This window comes from Protopterus annectens, chromosome 4.part0 (assembly GCF_019279795.1).
Source record: "Protopterus annectens isolate FY-2018-M chromosome 4.part0, PAN1.0, whole genome shotgun sequence".
Classification (NCBI taxonomy): domain Eukaryota; kingdom Metazoa; phylum Chordata; order Ceratodontiformes; family Protopteridae; genus Protopterus; species Protopterus annectens.
In genome coordinates, this window is record NC_056733.1 from 1,442,330,289 (window position 1) to 1,442,353,392 (window position 23,104).

Consider the following 23,104-nt stretch of genomic DNA (forward strand, 5'->3'; position numbering starts at 1 on the left):
GTAGAGGGAGGGTGTACTGACAAACACAGATGCTGAAATGAAAATAGAGCATCTATTATCCCACTACCGCATGATGCAGCAAACAGTAATACAGGTCTAAAAATGGCACTTTCCTACAGAAATTAGAATGTGTAGTAATCCTGGCTCTGACAACTTTTAATTTAGAAACAAATACTTTAAGTAGTATCAAGTTTAAGACCTATAAATTAATAAACTCTTACCTGCAGTGACCCTACAGGGAGCAACACCATGATAAGCCAATTTACAGACAGTACAAAAGGCATACAAGCAGCAGCTACAGACACCCATGGTGCAGCCTGGTTCTTGCATTACTGCAGTCTGGCAGCTTGGACGTGGGCAATATACAACATCTGCCATCAAGTCAAGGCTTGACTGGAGTAGTAGACGATCATAGCGAGCAAACAAATCCTCTCCAACTAGTTTTTTCACCTGCATGACAGAGCACAACTGGTAAACATAAATAAAAGCAGCACACATTTGCTCAGTTTTCTAGTGGTGGCATGTGATGATCTTAGCTATAGCATAACATCTTTATTGGTTAGAGTTTTTTTCCTACACTTGTGAGATGCTTCTCAGCTCCACAACTTCAACCCTTATACAGGAGGAATAAGACTTGAATATAACCTAAACAGAAATCAGGATGTGTTTTGCAGCTTTTGAAACAATTATCTGTAATCTATAACTGAGTGAGGCACTTACCATAAAGCACTCCGGAGTCTCTGCAGCAACAGCAGCAACTCATTTAGGGAGACTCCTAAAGCAGATTGCATAATCTCTGTGATTACTCACCAATGTCAGTAGTGATTCAGCCCATTTTTTTTTCATTTTTATCAGTTTTTTTTTTTTTTTTTTTTTAACACAAGTCAAAAAAGTATGCAATGTATCCACCTTAACTTTATTTAGCAATCAAACGCCATCCCTCAAGAGATGCTGCAACAATACCAAGGCAGCACGTTTTCTGTCGGGTACTATTTAGGAATGACCTTCGGTACTCCCAGCAAAAAGCTCATTATGAAAAGTATGACTAAATAATGGTGACTGTAGTACCCATTGCGTGACGCACCATGCATATATACATGTGATAAACTTCAAAGTTTCAGTAAATAACTTATCCATATACTAAAGGGGAGACAGTGGATGTCCAGTCACTCTCATTCTGTTATAGTCTTCTTACCATTGATGGTATACTATTACCATGTGAAGACAAGCAGAACTCCCAGATATGCTCAGAATTAGTTCAAAATGATGTGAAAATTACTGAACCTACACACATTGCCAACATACTGGCTGACAGGTTCAGTGCAAACTTCTCCCCCCCCTCCCCCCCAAAAGGAGAGATATCTATTCCAGAGGATTATAGCCCCCCCAAACATCTCCAACACCCAGATGAGAACTGCCCTCACTAGGGCAAAAAACACAGCATCCATGGGACCGGATGGTGTCCCCAGCTGTGTGCTTCACGAACTCAACGAGGAATTAAACCCACAGTTAGGACAGCTGTTTAATCTTAGCCTCACCTCAGGATACGTACCCAAGGAGTGGCGCAGGGCGACTGTGGTCCCACTTCATAAGGGCGGTGCCTCCACAGACCCTGGAAATTACCGCCCCATTAGCTTGACAAGCCTTATCTGCAAAGCCATGGACAGGATCATAATGGAACTCATAAATAAAGACATAGGGAACTTGCAGACTTTGGATCCAACCCAGTTTGGCTTTGTCAAAGGCAGATCCTGCCTCTTAAACTTGGTTGACTTTTTCGAGACAGTCACCAAGGCCATTGATGAGGAAAGGCAGTCCATACAGCCTACCTCGACCTGGCAAAGGCCTATGACACAATACCCCACTCAGGTATCATCGAAAAACTCATCAGCTTGAATGTAAACCCATACATCACAAGATGGGTTGCAAACTGGCTAAGTGACAAAACCCACAGGGTCGGAGTTGCTGGAGCCATGTCAGACTCAAAGCCTGTCACAAGTGGTGTCCCACAGGGCTCAGTCCTGGGTCCACTCTTGTTCAGCATCTACTTTTCTGAAGTACAAGCAAACACAGGAGGGTTATGGCTGACAAAGTTTGCAGATGACTGCAAACTGGGCACCATAGTCGAAAACACATCTGACACAGATATCCTCCAGAAGGGCCTCACAGAAACGGATAACTGGTGCCAGAGCCATGGCCTGAAGTTAAACGCCAAAAAATGCATAGTCATACCCTTCGGGAAAAACAAGGTTACCCCTAGCTACCATATAGGTGGCAATCCACTGAGCACAGAAAAAGTCATCAGGGATCTGGGGACCCAGGTTGACAGTAGCCTTCGCTTGACACTCATGTTGCTAAAGTAGTTAGGAAAACCTTCTATATCGCCCACCTGATCATGAAGGGATTCACATCTAGATCAAGCGCGGTCATCATCCCCTGTACTCATCACTCATTAGACCTATGATTGAGTACAATGCCCGTTCGAATGTATCTGACCAGACACCTGCTGCAGCTTGAAAGGCCCCAAAAGTTCCTCACCAAAAGGATAAAGGGTCTCAAAAATATGTCTTATGCTGCCCGACTGAAAGAACTCCAGCTCTATTCAGTCTCATACCGCTTGCTCAGAGGTGACCTGTGCCTGACATATAAGGCCATGTCAAACCCAGATTTGATGAATATGCTTCACCTCAAAAATCTAGATCCCTCAGAACCACAAGGGCGGAGACTTAAACCTTGACACGGTTATAAATAGAACGTGCTGGAGGGACAGATTCATCACCCAGAGACTCCCTATGCTGTGGAACAAAATCCCGGTACATGTGAGGCAGAGCACCTCGCTGGCCTTGTTCAAGAGGAATCTTGACCAATGGATAGGAGATCGCAGATATACCCCAGGGATTACTTCAGTGTCACTGCTTGACAGAGGCACAGCAAAATGATAGGCATAGTTTTTATTCAAACTAAAGGGGTGGCGAAAGCCACATAACTATGGGCTAGGCTTATAAATGCCCTTGGGCAGATAGCCTAGTATGAACCTATGAACCTATGATAGATAAATGCTCACACACAGAGACACGTGCACACACAGACACGCGCGCATATGGACTGAATGCCAAGCAGTAATAGGATGAATCCAGAACGGTGGGCAGAAAAGGATCACCTATGTACTGCTGTGCCAAAAAGGCTGTCAAGTCCCTAGATTAGGTATCCAACTTGTAGTGGTTTATAAATGTATGCAAAAACAACAACCAGGGACTCAACCGTAACTCGTAGAAACTTTCCTAAAATGCAGAAAGGATAAAACAGCAAAGCTTTCGAATTAGAACAACTCTATCATCGATTACTTTAACTCGAAAGCGTTGCTGTTTTATTCTATTCCTTTCTGCATATTTTTAAAGTTTCAACAAGTGATGGTCGAGTCCCTGTTTCTTGATTTTGTTGTTATGACTGGGGCTTATTTGGACATCTAGGAGAGTTTTGCTTTGTATAAATGTATGCACACGTGATCATGTTTCACCTTCTGCTACATTCTGAGTTGAGTGTTTCTAAAATGAACTACGGAAGTGGCCAAAGCCCTTGTGAAGTGTGGTCTGACACCACCCTTCATGTGCTTTGTTCTCCCTTTCATGAAGAAAGAGAAAAATTTTGATCTGTTCTTTTTATGCCTTATATCCTTTCAAGAGAGTATCTTAAGTGCCTGTGCATAACCAAGACATGGAGCAGCTGTTCTCCTGTTCACTTCAGAGAACGCTGGCAACTGGATGCGTTTCAATTCTAGAAATTGTTCTAAGGTATTTGAAGTTAGGAATTACTATGACCACAATCCCCAGTTGGTTGGTTTATTTATGTACAAGTTTTTGTGGTGCATTTTATTTAGGACAAATGTGATGTATATATCATTTTAAATAAATACAGGCAAGATTTAAATCATATTTAAGAGAAAATATTGATTAATTCTTTGGCAGCCTTTTTCTAGCCAAGCCTTAGTGAAAAATCTATAAATTAGGTTGTATGAAGCTAAATTTATAGTTCATTAAAAATTCTTCTCAGTGGGGTGGCCGTGGTGGTGCAATGGCTAGCATTGCCACCTCACAGCAAGAGGTTCTCCGGTTCAATCCTCGGCTGGGGTTCCTTCTTTGCGGAGTCTGCATGTCCTCCCTGTGATCACGTGGGTTTCCTCCGCGTGCTCCGGTTTCCTCCCACATCCCAAAGACATGCTGTAGGTGGATTGGATAGTCCAAATTGGCCCTAGGCATGATTGCGCACATGTGTGTTCCTTCCGTGGAAGGTTGGGCGCCGGGTTGGCAACTTAACACCGTAAAACTTCACTGCCAATCATGAGCAGACAGGTGATCCGCTGTGGCGACCCCTAACCGAGAAAAAGCTGAAAGAAGAAAATGATGATAAAAAATTATTCTGAGTATCGTTGCACATTTATTAGCTTTTATATTGGCTAGTTTTCATCATGAAATAGGGAATTTGTGGATAAAATGAAAAAAATGGTAGTTAATTACTTGACATAGCCATTAAGCAAAAAATTGTTCTTGTTTTTGCACTCAGAATTCAATTTGTCATGTTACTGAATAAAATACTTAGTTTTCCTGCTGTTTTTTTTTGTGTGGAGTTATACCATAGGTGTATCTCTTGCAGTGTTTACAGTATTTTCTCTGAACTTGTACTACCATTGAGTTGTGCATTCTATTAAGTATTGCTAGAGTGTGTTTCAAGTATTATTTATGATCCAAGTTATGAAGGAAGTGTATGTGAATTTCAGTGTGTTGGTCTTGGGGTTGGGTCTGGGATAAGGATGATCTTTCGTCATTTCTGGCAGGCAATTATGACAACATTCTATCCACAGAACCAGCTTCAACATTCATAGTGGCTTCCAGCAGTGGGCATTTTCTATCTATTGATATGGTTTTCCAGAAGCTAATGCCTGACACTACAAAACTTCAGCCTTCATTTGGTGTATAAAATATTCAAAGGCTTAAAGTAAGGGGGTCACGGTATCCAGCTTTCTGTCACATGCTGAATATTATGCATTAATTTAAAGACAGGGTTTCAACTTCATGTGAAACTTCAAACTTCACTACATCAAATGTAATTTTATTCTGGTTCTACATCCGGCTGTTAGAAGATTTGAAAAAAAGAAGTTATGTACTCACCATAACGTTCTATGTTTGTAGTCCATCTCGCCCTTCATTCTTACATCTGGGTTCAGAGCCGATCCGCGGCTCCGACTTGGCTGATTACAAAGCTTGAAGTCTCTATGCTGGCTCGTGTCATGGTATAATGCAGTGGCATCAATCCTCAGATCTTTTTTGCTGCTAACTATAATAGAAATAGTTATACTGTACTCTCAGGTAAAGGAGAAACAATAGTGAAAGGTCTCCAACATAAGGAAAGAGCAAAATTTCTTACCAGGTCCTCTAGGACTATATGGACGGGGGTAGGTGGGTGGATTCGTAAGAATGAAGAGCGAGATGGACTACAAACATAGAAAACTATGGTGAGTACATAACTTCTTTATGTTATGTAGTCCAATCTCGCCTTCATTCTTACATGTGGGACAGCGTCCCTAGCACGTTTTTTCTCGGGTGGCTCATGTGAATACTCTCTTGAGCATAGTGGAACCAAAGGAAGCTCTGTCCCTGGAGGCCAAGTCAACTTTGTAATGAGTAATAAAAGTATGTGGGCTTGCCCAAGCTGCAGCTGCACAAATACTGTCCACTGAAATCCTGGCTTGAAAGGCAGTGGATGTTGCTACTGACCTGGTTGAATGACCTCTAATTTGAAGGGGAGTTCCTTGTTATTGGAAAAGTATATAAAAGTTAAGCAATTAGAAAACCAATTAGATAATGTGATTTTAGAGACTGGCATACACTTTCTTGCTTCCAAAAAGGATATGAATAACTGGTCTGACTTCCTGAACTATTTAGTTCTGTGGGTGTAGAACCTTAGTTGCCTATGCACATCAAGTTGAAGTCTGTATTCTGCCTTGTTGGCATGGTTAGGGAAAAATACTGGAAGTTCAATAGTTTGGTTAATATTGGATTGGGAGCAAATCTTGGGGACAAAGGAAGGGTTGGTTCGAAGAGAAATCCTGTCTTTATGGAAGATCAAATAAGGAGGCTTGACTGAAAGCACTTGTAGCTCTGAAACTCTTCTAGCTGAGGTTATGGCTACCAGAAGGATCGTTTTCCAAGACAGGAATTTTAAATCGCAAGTGGATGAAGGTTCAAAGGGTGGTGAGGTTAAGTGTGAAAGGACAAAATTTAAATCCCAAGGAGGGACAAGTTCTTTAACTGGAGGTCTCAGTAATGAAGTACCTTTCAAAACGGCTTTACACAGTCTGTGTGCCATCAAGTTAGGTGTATGCTGTCCTAAGTGGAAGTTGGAGATAGCTGCTAGCTGAACTTTAACTGTGGCAGTGGCTGAGCCTTGTTGGAAGAGTTCTGAAAGAAAGTCCAAAATTGACGAAATTGGGGCAGTGAAGGGATCCATATTTCTGGTCTGCGCCCAAAAAGAAAATCTTTTCCATTTACTAGCATATAGTTATCTGGTAGAAAGCATATGAGAAGATAGCAAGATATGTTTCACTGCTGGAGTGAAATCCTGAAGCCTGACTAAGGCTGGACGTGGAGCAGCCAATCCATCAAGTTGAGGGTGTGGACAGATGGATGGAACGTTCCTGACATACATCAGCAGATCTGGAACTGGGTCCAGAATCCATGGATCCTCCAGTTGATGAGGCCCGAGAAAGGGGAACCAAATCTGCCGAGGCCATTATGGAGCAACGAGATTCATCTTGCTTCCCAAAGATTGTGCTTTCTGAATGACTTTTGATATGAGGGGAAACAGGGGGTGGGTGGGAGCATACAGAAGTCCCGAGGGACAATTGTGAACAAGTGCATCTCTCTGCGTCTCCCCCAGAGGGGGGATCAGGGCAAAGTAGCTGCTGCATTTTGCGTTCATAGGGGTGGCAAAAAGATCCCAGCAAGGCTGACCCCATTTGCGGAAGATTTCTTCGACTACATTCTAATTCAGAGACAACTCTTGCGGCATCAAAATTGCCCTGCTGAGCTTGTCGGCTATCACACTGGACTTTCCCGGGATGTGTGTTATGACTAGAAAGCCTTGGGGAAAATACTGCCCACTGCCAAACCCTCAGAGCCTCTCGACAAAGTGGGTATGATCTGGTTCCTCCTTTTTTGTTTGTATACCATACCACTGACATATTGTCTGACTGGATTGCAATCGTCCCTAGAGGTAGAAAGTTGTGGAGTGCTTACAACGCCAGCAGCACTACTCTCATCTCTAGAACATTGATGTGCAAATGGACCTCGTGCTCCTGCCATATGCCTTGGACTGTCTTTCCCAGGTAATGTCCCCCATCTGACAAGCATCCATGGTCACAGTGGCAACAGGTTGAAGTGGAACAAATGGTCTCCCGATGGGTAAGTCGGACTGAATCCAGCAATGAAGACCCTTCTTGCAAGTTTCTTTTATTATGATTGGATGAGAGAGGAAGTACCTGAAGTGACCACTGGGAGAAGAGTAACCACTGTAAGATTCTCATATGCATCTTGGCTAATGGAACAATGGTTATGGTTGAGGCCATTGTTCTCAGTAGTTTGAGCACTATCTTTACTATGACCTTGTGTTTGGGAAGAAGGAGCAATATTTGTCGTCTGAGATTCGCAATTCTGTCAGCAGGGAGGCGTGCCATCTATTTCTGTGCCTATAAAACTAACATGCTGACACGGCAACAAGGCAGATTTTTGCAAGTTTACTGTAATGCCTAACTGAGCACAAACTTGTAGAGTCATGTCTCTGGCCTGTTGAAATAGATGCTTGGTGATGGCATTCAGAAGCCAGTCGTCCAAGTACAGAAACACTCTGAATCCAAGATGTCTCAAGTGAGTTGTTACTACTGCCATGCATTTGAACACTCTGGGGGCTGTAATGAGACCAAAGGGCAGAGCACGAAACTGATAGTGACTGGCTCCCAGCCTCCTCAATGCTCTGTCCATTTTTATGTGGTAGTACGCATCTTGGAGGTCTATCGATCACATCCAATTGTCTTTCCCTAAAAGAGGGAGTACAGGCGGATTGCTATTACATAATCGAAGACACTATGTCGAAGGCTTCTTGATCGACCATAAAAGAATGAAAAGGCAAAATAGCGAATCGGCTTTTAAGCAAATTCTTTCCCTGGGAAAGAATTCACTTGTCTGCTTCCATTACTTTGCAGTTTTCGGCACCGTAGTGCGATCTCGGAGTTGGTATATTTAAGTGGGGGGTTGGGGGGCACAGCCCCCCCACTTTATGCACTGTTTTAAAATTTTTTTTGTTGTTTTTTTGGAACAGCATTTTTTTTCCCTTAGAAAAAAAATCACTGTTCTGGGGTTTCGACATTGTAAGCTTTCGCTTACATGGGGTCAATTAATCATCGTTTGCTTATTTAAGTGTTCGATGATGTAATATAGACCCGTATAGACTACAGTGTAACCATTCGGAACTTGGACTTCTTTACTGATTCATTTAGTTTGCTGAGATCCAATATGGGCCTCCAGTCCCCTATGATTTTTGGCACTAAAAAGAATCTCGAGTAAGTTCCGAATCCTATCTGGTCTGTGGGGACGGATTGGATGGCTCTTTTGTTTAGCAACTTTGAATCTCTACAGTTGCTTGATCCCTGTGACTGGGAGGAAAGTACAGTTTTGTACCTACCATAAATGTAGATGTTCAAGTGGTTATACTGCTGCAGTCATCACACTTGGGTTATCCTGTCATCAGGCAGTCCCTCAATTGGCCGAATCCCAAAGTCCTGGTCCGGCGTCGGTTGTCGTCACCTCTTCCCTGACGTCAGTGCGACAGGGGTATAAGAGAGACAGCCAACGCCATTTTCTTCAGTTGTTCTTGCCCCAGATGTCAGATGCCCCCCAACTAGGAAGGCAATACAATAGCTATGCAACAATACCTTAGTAGATAAACAATAGTACTAGCTGTTAGCAAATACACCATATAGACATGCATCCAATTGATTGATGTACATGGAGTTGTAACTAACACCCTGGTATGTACAGGGGATGGAGGGAGGGTAACCTGGACTGCAGCAGTATAATCACTCGAACATCTACATTTATGGTAAGTACAAAACTGTACTATGTTCATCGTGCTATACTGCTGCAGTCATCACACTTGGGTAGAATCCCAAAGCTATGGAAGGGTGACTGGTACTAAACTGGGTTAGGTGAGGCTAGGATGCCCTGCAGAACTGCAGTGGCAAAACCAGCTCTGTTTTCTTGAGTATAATGGAAGGTGGTAGTGCTTGGTAAAGGTGTGCACTGAACTCCAAGTAGCTGCCTCCAGAATGTCTTTGGTTGGAACCCCTCTGAGAAAGGCTGCTGAGGTTGCAGTAGCCCTGGTAGAATGGGATCTAATATTGACAGGCACTGCCTTCCCATGGTGCGAGTAGCAAAAGCGGATACAATGTGCTATCCATTTGGAGATGGTCTGTTTTGAAATAGCCTTTCCTTGTGAACCTGCAGCATATGATACAAAGAGTTGGTCAGTTTTTCTGAAGATCTTTGTCTTATCTAAATAGTAATGTAGCTGTCTGTGAATGTCCAAAGAGTGAAGGAGCCTTTCTCCTTTATTCTGTGGGTTAGGATAAAAGGTGGGTAAATGAATGGTCTGATTCAAAGCCACACTGGATACTACCTTGGGCATGAAGGTAGGGTTAGTTTGTAAAGAGATTCTATCCTGATGGAAAATGATGAAAGGTTCCACTGCCATAAGTGCCAGTAGTTCTGAGACCCTGCGTGCTGAGGTAATAGCCAGTAACAAGGCTGTTTTCCAAGACAAGTACTGTAGTTCTGCTGAGAAGGCTGGTTCAAAAGGAGGCAGTGTTAACTTTTCTAAAATGAAGTTCAGGTCCCAAGTTGGTGTTGGTGGTTTTCGGGGGGGTTTTATATTCTTAGCCCCTCTGAGAAACTGCCCAAGTAAAGGGTGTGAGAAAATTGGAGGATCCGTATTATATTGAGCTGAAATGGCTGAAGCATGGATCTTAATGGAGAAGGAAAGGCCTTTGTGTAGCATCTCAGTTAGGTATTGCAGTATGTGAGGAATGTTTGGTATCCAGGGATTTTGACCTTTAGCCTGGTGCCATGCACAAAATCTTTTCCATTTGTCTGGGTAAGTCTTCCTGGTGCTGGGCCTCCTGGCCTCCAAAATGACATTCAGGACGTCCTTTGAGAGAAGTGTTGATTGATAATGTAAGGAATTCTCCATGCAGCTAAATTTAAAGTTCTGAGCTGACTGTGACGGGTTTGAGAGTTTTTCTGAGTCAACAGTAGTGGGAATTGAGGCAAGATCCATGGAGGGCTGAGAGTCAAGTTCCTTAGTAATGGGTAACAGTGCTGGCGTGGCTAGTCCGGAGCAATGAGGATCATTTGTGGTCTCTCTGATCTGACCTTCAATAATACCTTGGTCAATAGAGGTAGTGGAGGGAAGGCATAGATGGTCAGTGTTGTCCAACTGAATGATAGAGCATCCACTTTCCAGGCTAGGGAGTGATAAGTCCCTGTGCAGAATTTCTGTAATTGGCAATTGTTGGGGGAAGCAAATAGATCTATGTCTGGACATCCCCATCTTTGAGTTATTGAAAATACTTGTGGGTGTAGTCTCCACTTGTGAGGGTCTGCCATATTTCTGCTTAATTCGTCTGCCAATATGTTTTCCTTTCCTGGCAGGAATTGTGCTTGTAGTTGTACTTGGTAGGTCAATGCTGTGTTCTATAAGGTCATAGCCTGTCTGCATAAAGGGTAGGAGTGTGTTCCTCCCCGTTTGTTTATGTACCACATAACTGTGGTGTTGTCTGTCCTTATTAGAAGTTGTTCTGGATGCAAGAGGTCCTTGAAGGCTGTCAGTGCATTTTGCACAGCTAGCATCTCCTTTTGGTTGATGTGAAGATGCATTTGTTTTGCAGACCATTTGCCCTGTATGCACTGCCCTGCCATGTGTGCTCCCCAGGCGTAGTCTGAAGAATCTGTTGTCATGGTTTGGTTTGCTGGAGGTAAGACGAAAGGAAGACCCTTGTTTATTTGACATGCTTGAGCCCACCATAGGAACTCTTTTTGAAGGCAGGGAATGATAGGTATACTTGTTTCGAGGCTGTGCCTGGGTTGAGACCATACACTTTTCAGGTACCATTGTAATTTTCTCATATGCAGCTTTGCATATGGGATTAGTTGAATGCATGATGCCATGAACCCCAATGCCTGCAGGATTTTCCTTGCAGTAAGCTGGGTAAAGGTTGCTATCTTTTTGAAGTATTGAGTCAATTGTTTTTGTTTGTCTGGCGTGAGGTAAGCCATCCGGGCCGTTGCATTTAAGCTGGCACCCAGGAATATTATCTGTTGCGAGGGTATTAGTTTTGACTTCTTTTTGTTTACTGTGTACCCTAGGCAACTGAGCATCTGTGTTACAAAAGCCAGATGCTGTAATAGAATGTCCTTGCTGTCCTCTTGGATCAGGCAGTCGTCCAGATATGGATACATTTGTATTCCTTGTTGTCTGCAATATGCAATTACTGATGCCAGGCATTTCGTAAATACTCTGGGCGCAGTAGATAAGCCAAAGGGCAATGCAGAGAATTGATAATGCGTTGTACCTGCCAAAAATCTGAGATATCTTCTGCAATCTTGCCTGATAGGGACATGCAGGTATGCCTCTTTGAGGTCCAACGTTACCAGCCAAGACTCCTTGCCCAGCATGGGTAGGAGCTGCTGTAGTGTGAGCATTTTGAATTTGGGTACTTCCAGGTATGTATTTAGAATTGAGAGGTCTAAGATGGGCCTCCAGGCTTTGTCTTTTCTTGGGACTAGAAACAGTCTTGAGTAAAAACCTTGACCTTGCTCCTTTGTAGGAACCTTTTGAATTGCTTTCATACCCATGAGAGTTGAAATTTGCATTTGAGCCTCTGCCCATTGGTTTGGAGGCAGATTTGGCATGCCTCTCATCCATGGTAAAGTGTGGAAATTAAATCTGTAGCCTAGGGTAATAATGTCCATAATCCATTTGTCCTTTGTTATGATGCACCAATTTTGTGGAAATGCAGCCAGTTTTCCTCCCAAAGGTGCTGCCAGGGCAATTTTGCTTGGCAGGCGAAGAGGAAAGTCATTGTGTTTGTTTCCTGAAGGGTTGAGATCTTTCATCTCCACCTCTTTGAGTTGTTGTATGCCATTGTCTAGGCCTGAAAGAACCTTGTGGCTGGCCTCTGCCCCTTGGGCGCCTGTATCTACCTCTTTGGGGCCTGTCTGATGCAGGAAAGGACCAGTTTTTTGATGGCCAGTTTCTGCTGAAACAAGGAGGTTGTACCTGTAAAAAATCTTTAACTGTTTGCATAGATTTTGCCTTTTCTTCCATTTTCTTTAAAACTTTCTCTGCTTTGACACCAAATAACATCTTTCTGCAATGGAGCATCCAATAACTTTGCTTTGACATGTTCTGGTAAGGCTTGTTCTTTAAGCCAAGCATGCATACGTATTACAGACCCTGTGACAGCTGCTCTACATGAGGCTTCCAATTAATCAAAACCACACTGTAAGGTATGCTTTCCCACCTGTTCTGCTGCATGTAGCAAATTCTGCATCTCTTTAAAATCAAGTTGATCTGTCTGAGGGATCAGTTTCTGCTTTAACTGTGTAATCCAATACTGTTGGTATTTTAGCATGTGTAATTGGCAGTTTAAGGCCCTCATGGCCAAAGTGGCAGACGTATACACTTTCTTTCCCCATCTTTCTAATGCTCTGGAATCTCTTTAAGAAGGAAGTGAATTCTTAGCAGTGGAGGCCTTAACACCTTTGGGACCCTGGGAAATGGTCTTGGGGTCTGCAGTAGGGCTTTTGTATAGAAACTTATAAGTATCAGGAACTCTGTAGTATCTGTCTGGTTTAGCTGGTGCTGGAGGTAAGGAATCTGGGTTAAACTGGATTCAGAGAAAACATCATCCAAAATGTCTAAAACTGGAGGAATTGCCAGGGGTCTATGCTGTGGAAGAAGAAGAAACTCACAGAGTCTTTTCTTGGAGTCAGAGTAATCTTTGCCTTCCCAGTGGAAGTGTTCCCTCATGGTGTGCAAAGTTTCCCCAAAAGAGTAGTCTTCAGGGGGAAGGAAGACAGAGGGAATGGACTCTTCAGCATCTGAGTCTTCATAAGGAGGGAAGGAGTAATCCTGGTCGTCAGAGATGCCCGAGGAAATGGATGCTTGGTCAGAGGAAGGATAATCTTCCTCCAGTCTAGGCCTTTTGTCAGGTGGGGGTTGGGATCCCCTGATAAGGGTAATTAAATCCTCAGCCATCTTAAGCATCTGTTTTTTAGGCATAGGGGCCTGTGGGGGTGTGTGTGGCCCCGGTTTTCTAACTTTCAAGGGGGGTTTGAGTTTAGCATAAGGCTTGGCAGAGAGAGTTGTCGGTTTCAAAACACCTTCAGAGACCGAAGGCCTATCCAAAATTTCCAGATACCCGTCAGGGCTGGCGTCTGAGGAGTGAGGTGGAACCGGTTCCTGAGGCCCAACTGCTTCAGTTTGGGAGGCCGTCAGAATTTCTGAATCAGCGGTAGTCAGGGGCTGCGAAGGCGCCTTGCTGAAAACCGGAGAACCGGCGTCAGGCCTTGCTGAGGCCTCGGTATCTGGTCTTGGCTGCCGGTCCTTATCTTTGCGTTTTTTAATCACTGCTGATGTCGGTTGCTCCGACGGCATGCTATAGCTAAATTTTTTGCCAAAATAATGATGGGCGAATTCTGCCCGACGCTTAATTGTACGTTTGTTGAACCTAGCACAAAACCGACAGAGACGTCATGGTCTGGGCCTAGGCAAGGAATACAATAAGAATGAAAATCCTTATGAGGTATTTGCTTCCCACAAGAAATACAATTATTAACTTTGTGTGACATCAGTCTGAGGCAAGAAATGTTTCCCCAATGGGGTACTTAGCTTTAGAGAAGACTTTGGGCTGAAACTTGATTCGAAAATTTCAGGAGCTGGCCGAGCGGCACTTGCGAACTGCTTCTACTTCGGGCACCGCGCGGCAAGAAAGACTGAAGAAAATTATGTCGGCTGTCTCTTTTATACCCCTGTCGCACTGATGTCAGGGAAGACGCGACGACAACCGACGTCAGACCAGGACTTTGGGATTCGGCCAACTGAGGGACCGCCTGACGACAGGATAACCCAAGTGTGATGACTGCAGCAGTATAGCACGATGAACATCATCTGGAATTGTCCTGGTCTGAGGAGGGGGGTAGGAGAAGAGTATGGAGTATCCTCTGAATATTATGTTTTTGTACCCATTTGTCTTTTGTGATATTGTGCCAGACTTCTGGGTACAAAGATAAACGTCCCCAGATTGGCTCCAAAGTAGCACAGCCGGGCCTCCTTTCAGGAGCGCTAATCACGGTTGCCCTGGTTCTGTGGACCCCCTCTGCCTCAAGGACAGCGTCTACTATTATTTCCTCTGCCCCTAGGGAAGAAACCACCTCGTGTCTGGGAAAAATCTCAGGGATTTCTTCAACCACATCTTCCTGCCCTTTAGGCTAGAGTCTTGAGGGGAAGGAATAATGTACTCCAACGGCAGACAGAGCTTTCCCTTCCTGCTCGCATATAGTGAGTGTATCCTTATCTTTTGGCCCAAACAGTGAGGAACCATCAAAAGGGGCATTTGTGAAGGTAGACAAAGGGTTCTGCGAAATTACACAAGCGCATCCAGGAGTGTTTCCTCAGGGAAACTCCTGAACCCGCTGACCTACTCCATCTGCTGCGTATGATATCAGCCTCATAGAGGAGTTCACAAATGGAGTCTAAGGTGGATAACTGAGCGGTAACCTTTTCTGGTAATCCCTCAGTTGAAGTACCTTGCAGAGTTGAGATCTCTGAAGCCTTGTAAAATGGGCAAGATAATTCAGCGATCTAAGGGCAAAAGCCGCTAAAGAAAAAACACACTTCCCATATCTGTCTATCTTTCAAGACTCATTCGGTGGATGGACAGATGAGGATGTCTCTGTAAGCTCCTTCTTAGCGGCTGCTGCCACTACCATAGCATCTACCGGCACACCTTTTGTCAAGGAATCCTTTTCCTTGGAGGCTGAGAGGAATTTGTTTGGCCTCCTAGGGACTGGTTCCACGGTGTCAGGGGATTTCCACACCTTTCGACTGACCAAGTCCATGAGCTCGTCAAAAGGTGGAGACACCCAAAAGGCTGAAGGGTGAGATCCGAAAGCCTTCAGGTACACAGACTCCTCATCAGAATGGGTGATGTTATGCCAGCCGCCTCTCTGCTTTAGGATATCAAGGATATCTACAAACTCAACGAGGTCAATGTCGGAAGTGACAGACTCATCAGTGGAGTCTACATGCTTCCTCTTGCATGTTTTCTTCCAAGGAGGCTCCTCAGAAGGGTATTCTGGGGAGGTCTCAGAAGAATGGGGACCATCTGAAGGGTGTTCCTGAGGATGCGGATCTCTACTTTCCTGTTGATAGGGTGGCGCCAAGACAGAAGCTGGTGCTTTTGGGGGAAGAAAGTACAGTTGTGTTCACTTACCATAAATGTAGATGTTAGACTGTATTCACTGTTGCAGTCATCACATTTTGGTTATCTGCCTGCAGGTAGCCCTCAGTCGGCCCGAATACTAGAGGCTCAGTATTTCTGCGTCTGATGCTGTCACTCCAGTACTAACGTCAGGTCTTCAGGGATATAAAAACAGGCAGCCGATGCCATTACATCAGTTTTTCTTGCCCCAAATGTTAGGAGCCCCGCAGTAGGGAGCTAAGGTATGGTAGGAAAATCACCGCCAGTAAAAAGTAAATACCGATACCAATACTTCTGAAAGTGGTGAGTAACTGACAGAGAGGAGAGAGAGAGAGAGAAGGGGGCTGGAGGGAGGGAAACTACGACTGCAACAGTGAATACACTAGAACATCTACATTTATGGCAAGTGTACACAACTGTACTATGTTCTTTGTGTTTCACTGTTACAGTCATCACACTTGGGTTGATTCCCAAAGCTGAAGAAAGGGTGGAGGCAGTCAAGAAGAGTTGGGGTTGGCTAGTATACCCTGCAAGACTGCTGCTGCAAAACCTGCCCTGGATTTGGAAAATATAGGCAGGTGGTAATGCTTGGTGAAGGTGTGTACAGAACTCCAGGTAGCAGCTTCCAGAATGTCCCTGGTAAGGACTCCCCTGAGGAATGCTATACAGGTAGAAGTTGCCCTCGTGGAATGTGTTCTGACCCCGAGGGGTTGGTTTCCCATGGTGTTTGTAGCAGAAATGGATAGTGTGCTATCCATTTGGAAATTGCTTTGACATGGCCTTGCCCTCTGCCCCTGGTGCAAAACTGAGTAGTAACTGGTCAGATTTCCTGAAGGGCTTAGTCCTATCCAGGTAGAATTTGAGCAGTCTGTGCACATCCAAGGAGTACAGGATCCTTTTCCCTTTATTTTGAGGATTAGGGAAGAAGGTTGGCAAGTGGATAGATTGGTTAAGAGCCACAATGGACACCACTTTAGGCATAAAGGAAGGATTAGTCTTGAGGGAGACCCTATCAGCATGAAAAATAATGAAGGGTTCCACAGCCATAAGTTGTTTAACCCTCTCAGGAACTGTTTGATGAGAGGGTGAGAGAAGAGAGGTGGCTCAGTGTTGTAATCAGCAGAGATGGCAGAGGCATGGATCTTAATAGAGAATGATAGGCCTCTGTGGAGTAGATCTGCTAGGTAATCCAGGATTAGAGGTAAGGAGGGCAGTGATGTGTCTTCTTTAAATTGAATCCAGGAGCAATACCTTTTCCATTTATCAGCATAAGATTTCCTTGTACTGGGTCTTCTGGCTTCAAGAATGACATCCAGCACCTGCTTTCTTCGGCTGGTCTCGGGGGGGTCCAAGGAATAAGCCAGGCTGGAAGACTCAGGGTTTACAATTGCAGACGCAAGATCTGTCCCCCTTGCTGAGTGAGGGCTGGGATCTGGGGTAGGTGCCAGGGTGGCACCAGTGACAAGCTGTGCAGTAGTGGGTACCAGAGCTGGCGTGGCCAGTCCAGGGCAATCAGGATTGTCCTTGGTCTGTCTTGTCTTACACTGAGTAATATTCTTGAGAGAAGGGGCGGGGGGGGATGCATAGATTGAGAGGTTTTCCCACTGGAAGGATAGGGCATCCACTTTCCAGGCCCTGCTGTGAGGTGTCCTGATGCATAATTTGCTGAGCTGGTGATTGCAGGGGGAGGCAAAGAGGTCCACCTCTGGGGTCCCTCATTTCTGGATTAGAAGGCTGAAGGTGCTGGGTTCTAATTGCCACTCATGTGGGTCTAGGAGATTTCTGCTTAAGTCGTCTGCCAGTGAATTTTGTTTGCTTGGCAGGAATTGAGCTTACAGATGAACATGCATGTCCAAGGCCGTGTTGCACAGGGCTATAGCTAACCTGTAGTGGGTTCCCCCCTACTTGTTGATGTGCCACATAAGTGTAGTGTGGTGGTGTCTGTTTTTATTAGCAGGGGTCCTGGTGACAGTAGGGATCTGAAAGCTGTTAGAGCGTGCTGAACAGCTAGCATTTCTTTTTGGTTGATGGGCTCCAGTGGCCCTGAATGCACTTGTCATCCAGGTGTGCCTCCCAGGCATAGTCTGACAACGTCTGTGGTTAGGGTCTGGGTGGCGTGGAAAGTCCCTTGTTGTGGTTGCATGCTGCTGCCCACCAAAGAACCTCTGTCCTTAGACAAGGTATGATATCTTCCAGGTCCTGAGAATGTTGGCACCAAAGACTTTTAAGTACCATTAAAGTTTCCTCATATGCAGTCTGACATATGGAATTAGTAGGATGCAAGAGGCCATGAACCCTAGGGCCTGCAGGATTTTCCTTGCGGATAGCTGGGTTCTGGTGGCCATTTGAGTGAAGTAGTCTGTCAGATAGGCTTGTTTTTCTGGAGTAAGGAATGCCATCTGGGATGGTGTGTCCAAGCTTGCTCCCAGGAATACAATCTTTTGACTGGAGACTAGTTTTGATTTCCTTTCATTGATAGTGTACCCCAGGGAGGTTAGGAGGTTCTTTACAAATGTCAGGTGGTGCAACAGCTTTTCCGGACTGTCTGCCTGAATCAGCCAGTCATCCAAGTACGGGTAAATTTGAATTTTGATCTGTCTGCAATAGGCAATGACTGGAGCCAGGCATTTTGTGAATACTCTGGGAGCAGTGGATAAGCCAAAGGGAAGTGCAGAGAACTGATAATGCACAGATCCTGCCCTGAAACGTAGGTATTTCCTGCATGAGTCCCTGACAGGGATGTGCAGATAGGCTTCTTTTAGGTCTAGGGTGGTTAACCATGCACCTATGGACAGCATAGGAAGAAGCTGCTGAAGGGTGAGCATTTTGAATTTTGGAACCACCAGGAAGGTGTTTAAAATGGAAAGATCTACGATTGGGAGTCAAGTGCCCTCTTTTCTGAGTACCAGGAAAAGTCGAATAGAGTCCTTGACCTATCTCTCTGCAGGAACAGGTTGAATTGTCCTTATGGAGAGCAGGGATTGAACCTGATTTTGTGCCTCTGCCCACTGGTTTGGAGGAAAGTCTGGGAAACCTTTTGGGGTTGGCAGCGAGTGGAAGTAAAATTTGTACCCCTGGGATACAATGTTGAGGACCCATTGGTCTTTGGTGATGGAGGTCCAGTGTTTTGCATGATGGGCAAGTTTTCCTCCTAGGAGCATGAACAGTTGGGCAGAGGTGAGGAGTGGAGTTGAGAAGTCATTGTGAATTCTTTCCTTAAGGGGGTGGCTTAGCACTCCCTGTTTCTGAAGTAGAGGCACTCCATTGTTTAGATCGCTGCATACCCTGAGACTGTAGTCTTGGGGGGGGGGGGGTAGGTTTCCCCTGGGTCTAGTTTGAGATGGCCTTAAGGGAGCTGGAAAGGACCAATGCTTCGAGGGGCAATGCCTACTGAATCTAGGAGGCTGCACTTACAAGAAATATTTAACTGTCTGCATAGATTTAGCTTTTTCTTCCACCTTTTTAGAACCTCTTCTGCTTTGGTCCCAAACAGATTGTCCTTGTTCAAAGGCACGTCTAGTAATTTTGATTTGACTTAGTCTGGCAAGGTCTGCTCCTTAAGCCAAGCATGCCTTCTCAGTAGAGAACCAGTGACTGCTGCCCTTGCAAGATGCTTCTAGGGCGTCAACGCCACATTGCAAAGTATGCTTGCTGACTTGGCTTACAGAATGCACAAGCTCTTGTAATTCTGTATTTTGTGCAGTCTGTAAAGGTAGCTAATTTTTGTTTAATAAGTTCCGTAATAGGTTGCTGGTACTTCAGCATGTGAAACTGGCAATTCAATGCCCTAATGGCGAGAGTTGCAGAGGTGTATATTTTTTTTACCCCATCTGTCTAAAGCTCTGGAATCCCTGTCTGAAGGGGTGGGACTCTTAGCTGTAGTTGCTTTTATACCTTTAGGCCACCTGGGAGATGACCTCTGGGTCAACAGTAGGATTTTTAAAAAGAAATTTGAGAGAGTCAGGAACTCTGCAGTACCTGTCTGGTTTCCTAGGAGCAGGGGGTATGGTTTCCTAGGAGCAGGGGGTAAAGTATCAGGAATTAGAATGGTGTGGCAAATCTAAAAATTCGCCGAGTCTCTTTCTGGATTGAGGATAGTCTTGGCATTCCCAGTGGAAATGGTCTATTAAAGTATGTACAGTTTCACCAAAAGAAAAATTCTCTGGAGGCGAGGCAGAGGGAGTGGATTCCTCTGCATCTGAATCCTCATAAGCAGATAAAGGCATATCTTCATAGTCAGAAACCTCAGAGTTGTCGAACTCTTGGTTTGTTAAAGCTGCTGGGGACAGGTCTCTTTCTCTTAGGGGAAGGCTGGCTTCCCCTAATCAGCATAATCAGATTTTCTGCCATTTTAAACATTTGATGTTGTGGCAAGGAAGCAGGTGCTTGAGTTTGGGTCGTCAGTTTTTTAAGCGTAGTTCCTACTCTTGGCCTTAGAAACTCGGTAGTTTTAGACAGAACTGAACACGGGAAAGAAGTCGTTGGTTTGTGTCGAATATCGGTAGTGCGAAGAACTTCCTCGGAAACTGGTGCCTACACAGCGGCTCCGGACCCATACAAGGTAGAGACAGCTGCAGGTTCCGTAGTCAAAGAAGAGTCTCGCGGCATACCAGACTCTGAACGGGTCTTGGTAGTGGCCTGTGAATCCATCGAAGCAGGCATCAGGGGCTGGGAAAGGACATCACCGAGTACCAGCGAACTGGCGACTAGCTTAATGGGAAGAGTCATTGGCAGTTTAAGACCTGTGCGGTCTGTCTCTGTTTTTATCCTTACGTGTTTTCAGAAGATCGGTAGTCGGATGGATTACTGAAGCCATTTGGGAATACAGAGATCGAGAGCGAAAGTATTTAGCGACAATAAGGGCCCAACGACGAATAGTTCGGGTGTTGAACAAAGCACACAACCGACAATGACATATGTCGTGGTCTGGGCCTAAACAAGTGATGCACTAAGAATGGAAATCTCGGTCTGGTATTTGCTTTCCACAGGCGAGACGATTGTTAACTTTTTCTGACATCGGCTAGAGCAAGAAAAAAGGATCCCCAGCGGGGTACTTGGCTTTAGAAGACTTCAGGATGATTCAATTCGGAAATGAAAACTCAAAAAGCGGCTGACCGGCACTCATGCAAACTGCTTCTGCTTCAAGCTCCTCAGCAAGAAAGACTGATATAATGGCATCGGCTGCGTGTTTTTATACCCCTGATGATCTGACGTCAGTACTGGAGCGACAGCAACTGATGCAGAAATACTAGGTCTCTGGTATTCAGGCCGATTGAGGGCTACCTGCAGGCAGATAACCAAGTGTGATGATTGCAACAGTGAAACATGAAGAACATCATCAGCATCCTTGCGTAGAGCTGTAGATTTCACCAGCACACTCATCAGCTCAAAGGCCAACCCCCACCCGCAGCTCCGAGGACACTACCAGTTCCGAAGAAGCAGAGGTAGCCCCCAGTTCCAAGGAGACCAGCTCTGACACAGATGTAGGAGCCGAACTCTGGCGAGCCGATGCACCGAGATGTAGACTCGGAACTGGAGAGGCTCTGGTCCGAGAATCCCCCTCGAGGGCTGACTGGTGAACTTCGGCTCCTAGACACTACGGGCAGCACCGAGAGTGTCAGAGCAGACATTTGTTCCGAAAAAGTCACTTGGAGTGCCATTGCCGAAGGTTCGACTGCAAGCTGTACTGAATATTCCAGCTCCAATACATTGGAATGGCTCGGAGGAGGAACAGTAGCAGTTGACAAGGACTTGGGTGGCTCCGAGGCCAGTTGGGCAGGAACAAAGAGCAAATTTGACACCCCCGCTGCCTTCAAGAGTCTGTGCACCACCCACACTCCACATCTTCATCTGATAGGCTCCTATAGGACCTGGAAGAAAGGGTTGGAGAGCGAGATCTCTGAAAAATAAGTCATCTCAATGTAGAAGAGACCGGTGGGATATCTGTTGACCGGCTCCAGGCTACAGCATCTTTTTTGGCTCCAAAGTACTTGGGACCGATACAGGCATATCAATCATAACAACCTTAATCGTTTCTGAAGGCAGTGAAGTGGATGAGGTGAGAGCCTTGGTGGTTTTTCAGATTTTTTCAAGAGGTCCAGATTTCTCGAAGGACACTGGAGAAGACCTTTTCACAGTCTATTCTTTCCTGCTAGAAGGAGACCTTGTGGATTGTGAAGAGGAAGAACTACCCAAATCTTCCTCAAAGGATAGTTTGACGATACATTTCAATATCAACTTGTCTTTCCTTTCTTGAAGGACTCTTGAACTAAAGGAAGGACAAAGTAAAAGTCTCCTGCAAGTGAATGGTCCCCAAACAGTATACGCACACACTATGCCCATCCGTTATGGACATTTTCTGCATGCAATTTTGGCATTTTTTTAAAACCCAAAGGTTTGTGGTCCTTTTCTTTAGATTCTTTAGACATAACTGCTGAAAAAAACAATGCTAAGGAAGAATTAAGTCCTCTAACTAAAACATAGCTTAACTATTGGGGGGAAAGAACAAGCACACCACAGGAAAACCAAACAGAGGACTAGGTCCTCTAACTTAAACAGGCCAAGCCCTGTTGAACAGAAAGGAAATATCACTGAAGGAGAAAGGCAATAACAAAAAAGGACTAGGTCCTCTAACTTAAATGGGCCTAGCTGTTGAACAAAACACCTAGCCAAAGGAAAGGCAACACACAAGGCAAAAGGTTAAATAGCAACACAATGGAATAAATAACAGCAAGTCCTGTAATTCAAACTCGCGCTATAAAACTAGAAACGAGCCAACAAGGACTCAACAGCAAATACTAAATGTAGATTAACTATCGCTATGGGATACCAACAACAGGCCTAAGGAAAAACGACGGCCAAACAGTTGACAAAATCAGCGGCAACAATTCAGAATAAAAAAGAAGTTATGCACTCACCATAACGTTCCATCTGAGTAGGTAAACTTCATTTGTTAGCAACCTGTGGGTTACATATCCAACACGGATCCGAGTCAGCAGCATACCAAGCAAAAAGATCCGAGCTCCAAGCTCCTCCCCTTACCCATAACTACACTGCAACCCCCTTCCAATCCTCAGATCGTGTTTGCCACCTGCACATAACAAAAACTAACAACCTGAGACACCTGACTCAAGGACAAAGTAAAGCTCATAAGTCCGAATCGCGAGCTCAGCTAAATAACCATGAAGGTCAGGGGGAAAGAGGGAGGGACGGCTGCTGACAAATTAAGTTTACCTACTTAGATGGAACGTTATGGTGAGTACATAACTTCTTTATCTGAAGTAGTTAACTTTATTTGATCAGCAACCTGTGGGACAGAGTCCCCAGCTACCCGAATCTTGGGAGGCCCTTAAGGAAGGATATTCCGGAGCCCTGCAGAGTCAAAGGCAGCCCTTCCTCTAGACACCAAATCCAGTTTATAATGAGAGATAAAGGTGTGAGAGGACGCCCAGGTAGCCGCTGAACAAATGTCATCCAGGGAAACTCTAGACCAGAATGCAGAAGACGTTGCCATAG

At 44.9% G+C, this 23,104-nt stretch overlaps 1 protein-coding gene across 4 annotated transcripts in view; it reads right to left on the reverse strand.

The window, feature by feature from the left end:
* LOC122799903 (E3 ubiquitin-protein ligase RNF14-like) overlaps nucleotides 1-23,104 on the reverse strand; it is a 975,557-nt gene that overhangs the window by 278,803 nt on the left and 673,650 nt on the right. For all 4 annotated transcript variants that reach the window (XM_044069290.1, XM_044069286.1, XM_044069287.1 and 1 more), the window contains exon 6: nucleotides 222-450. In XM_044069290.1, coding sequence (XP_043925225.1) covers nucleotides 222-450 — 229 coding nt within the window. The remainder of the gene's footprint in view (nucleotides 1-221; nucleotides 451-23,104) is intronic.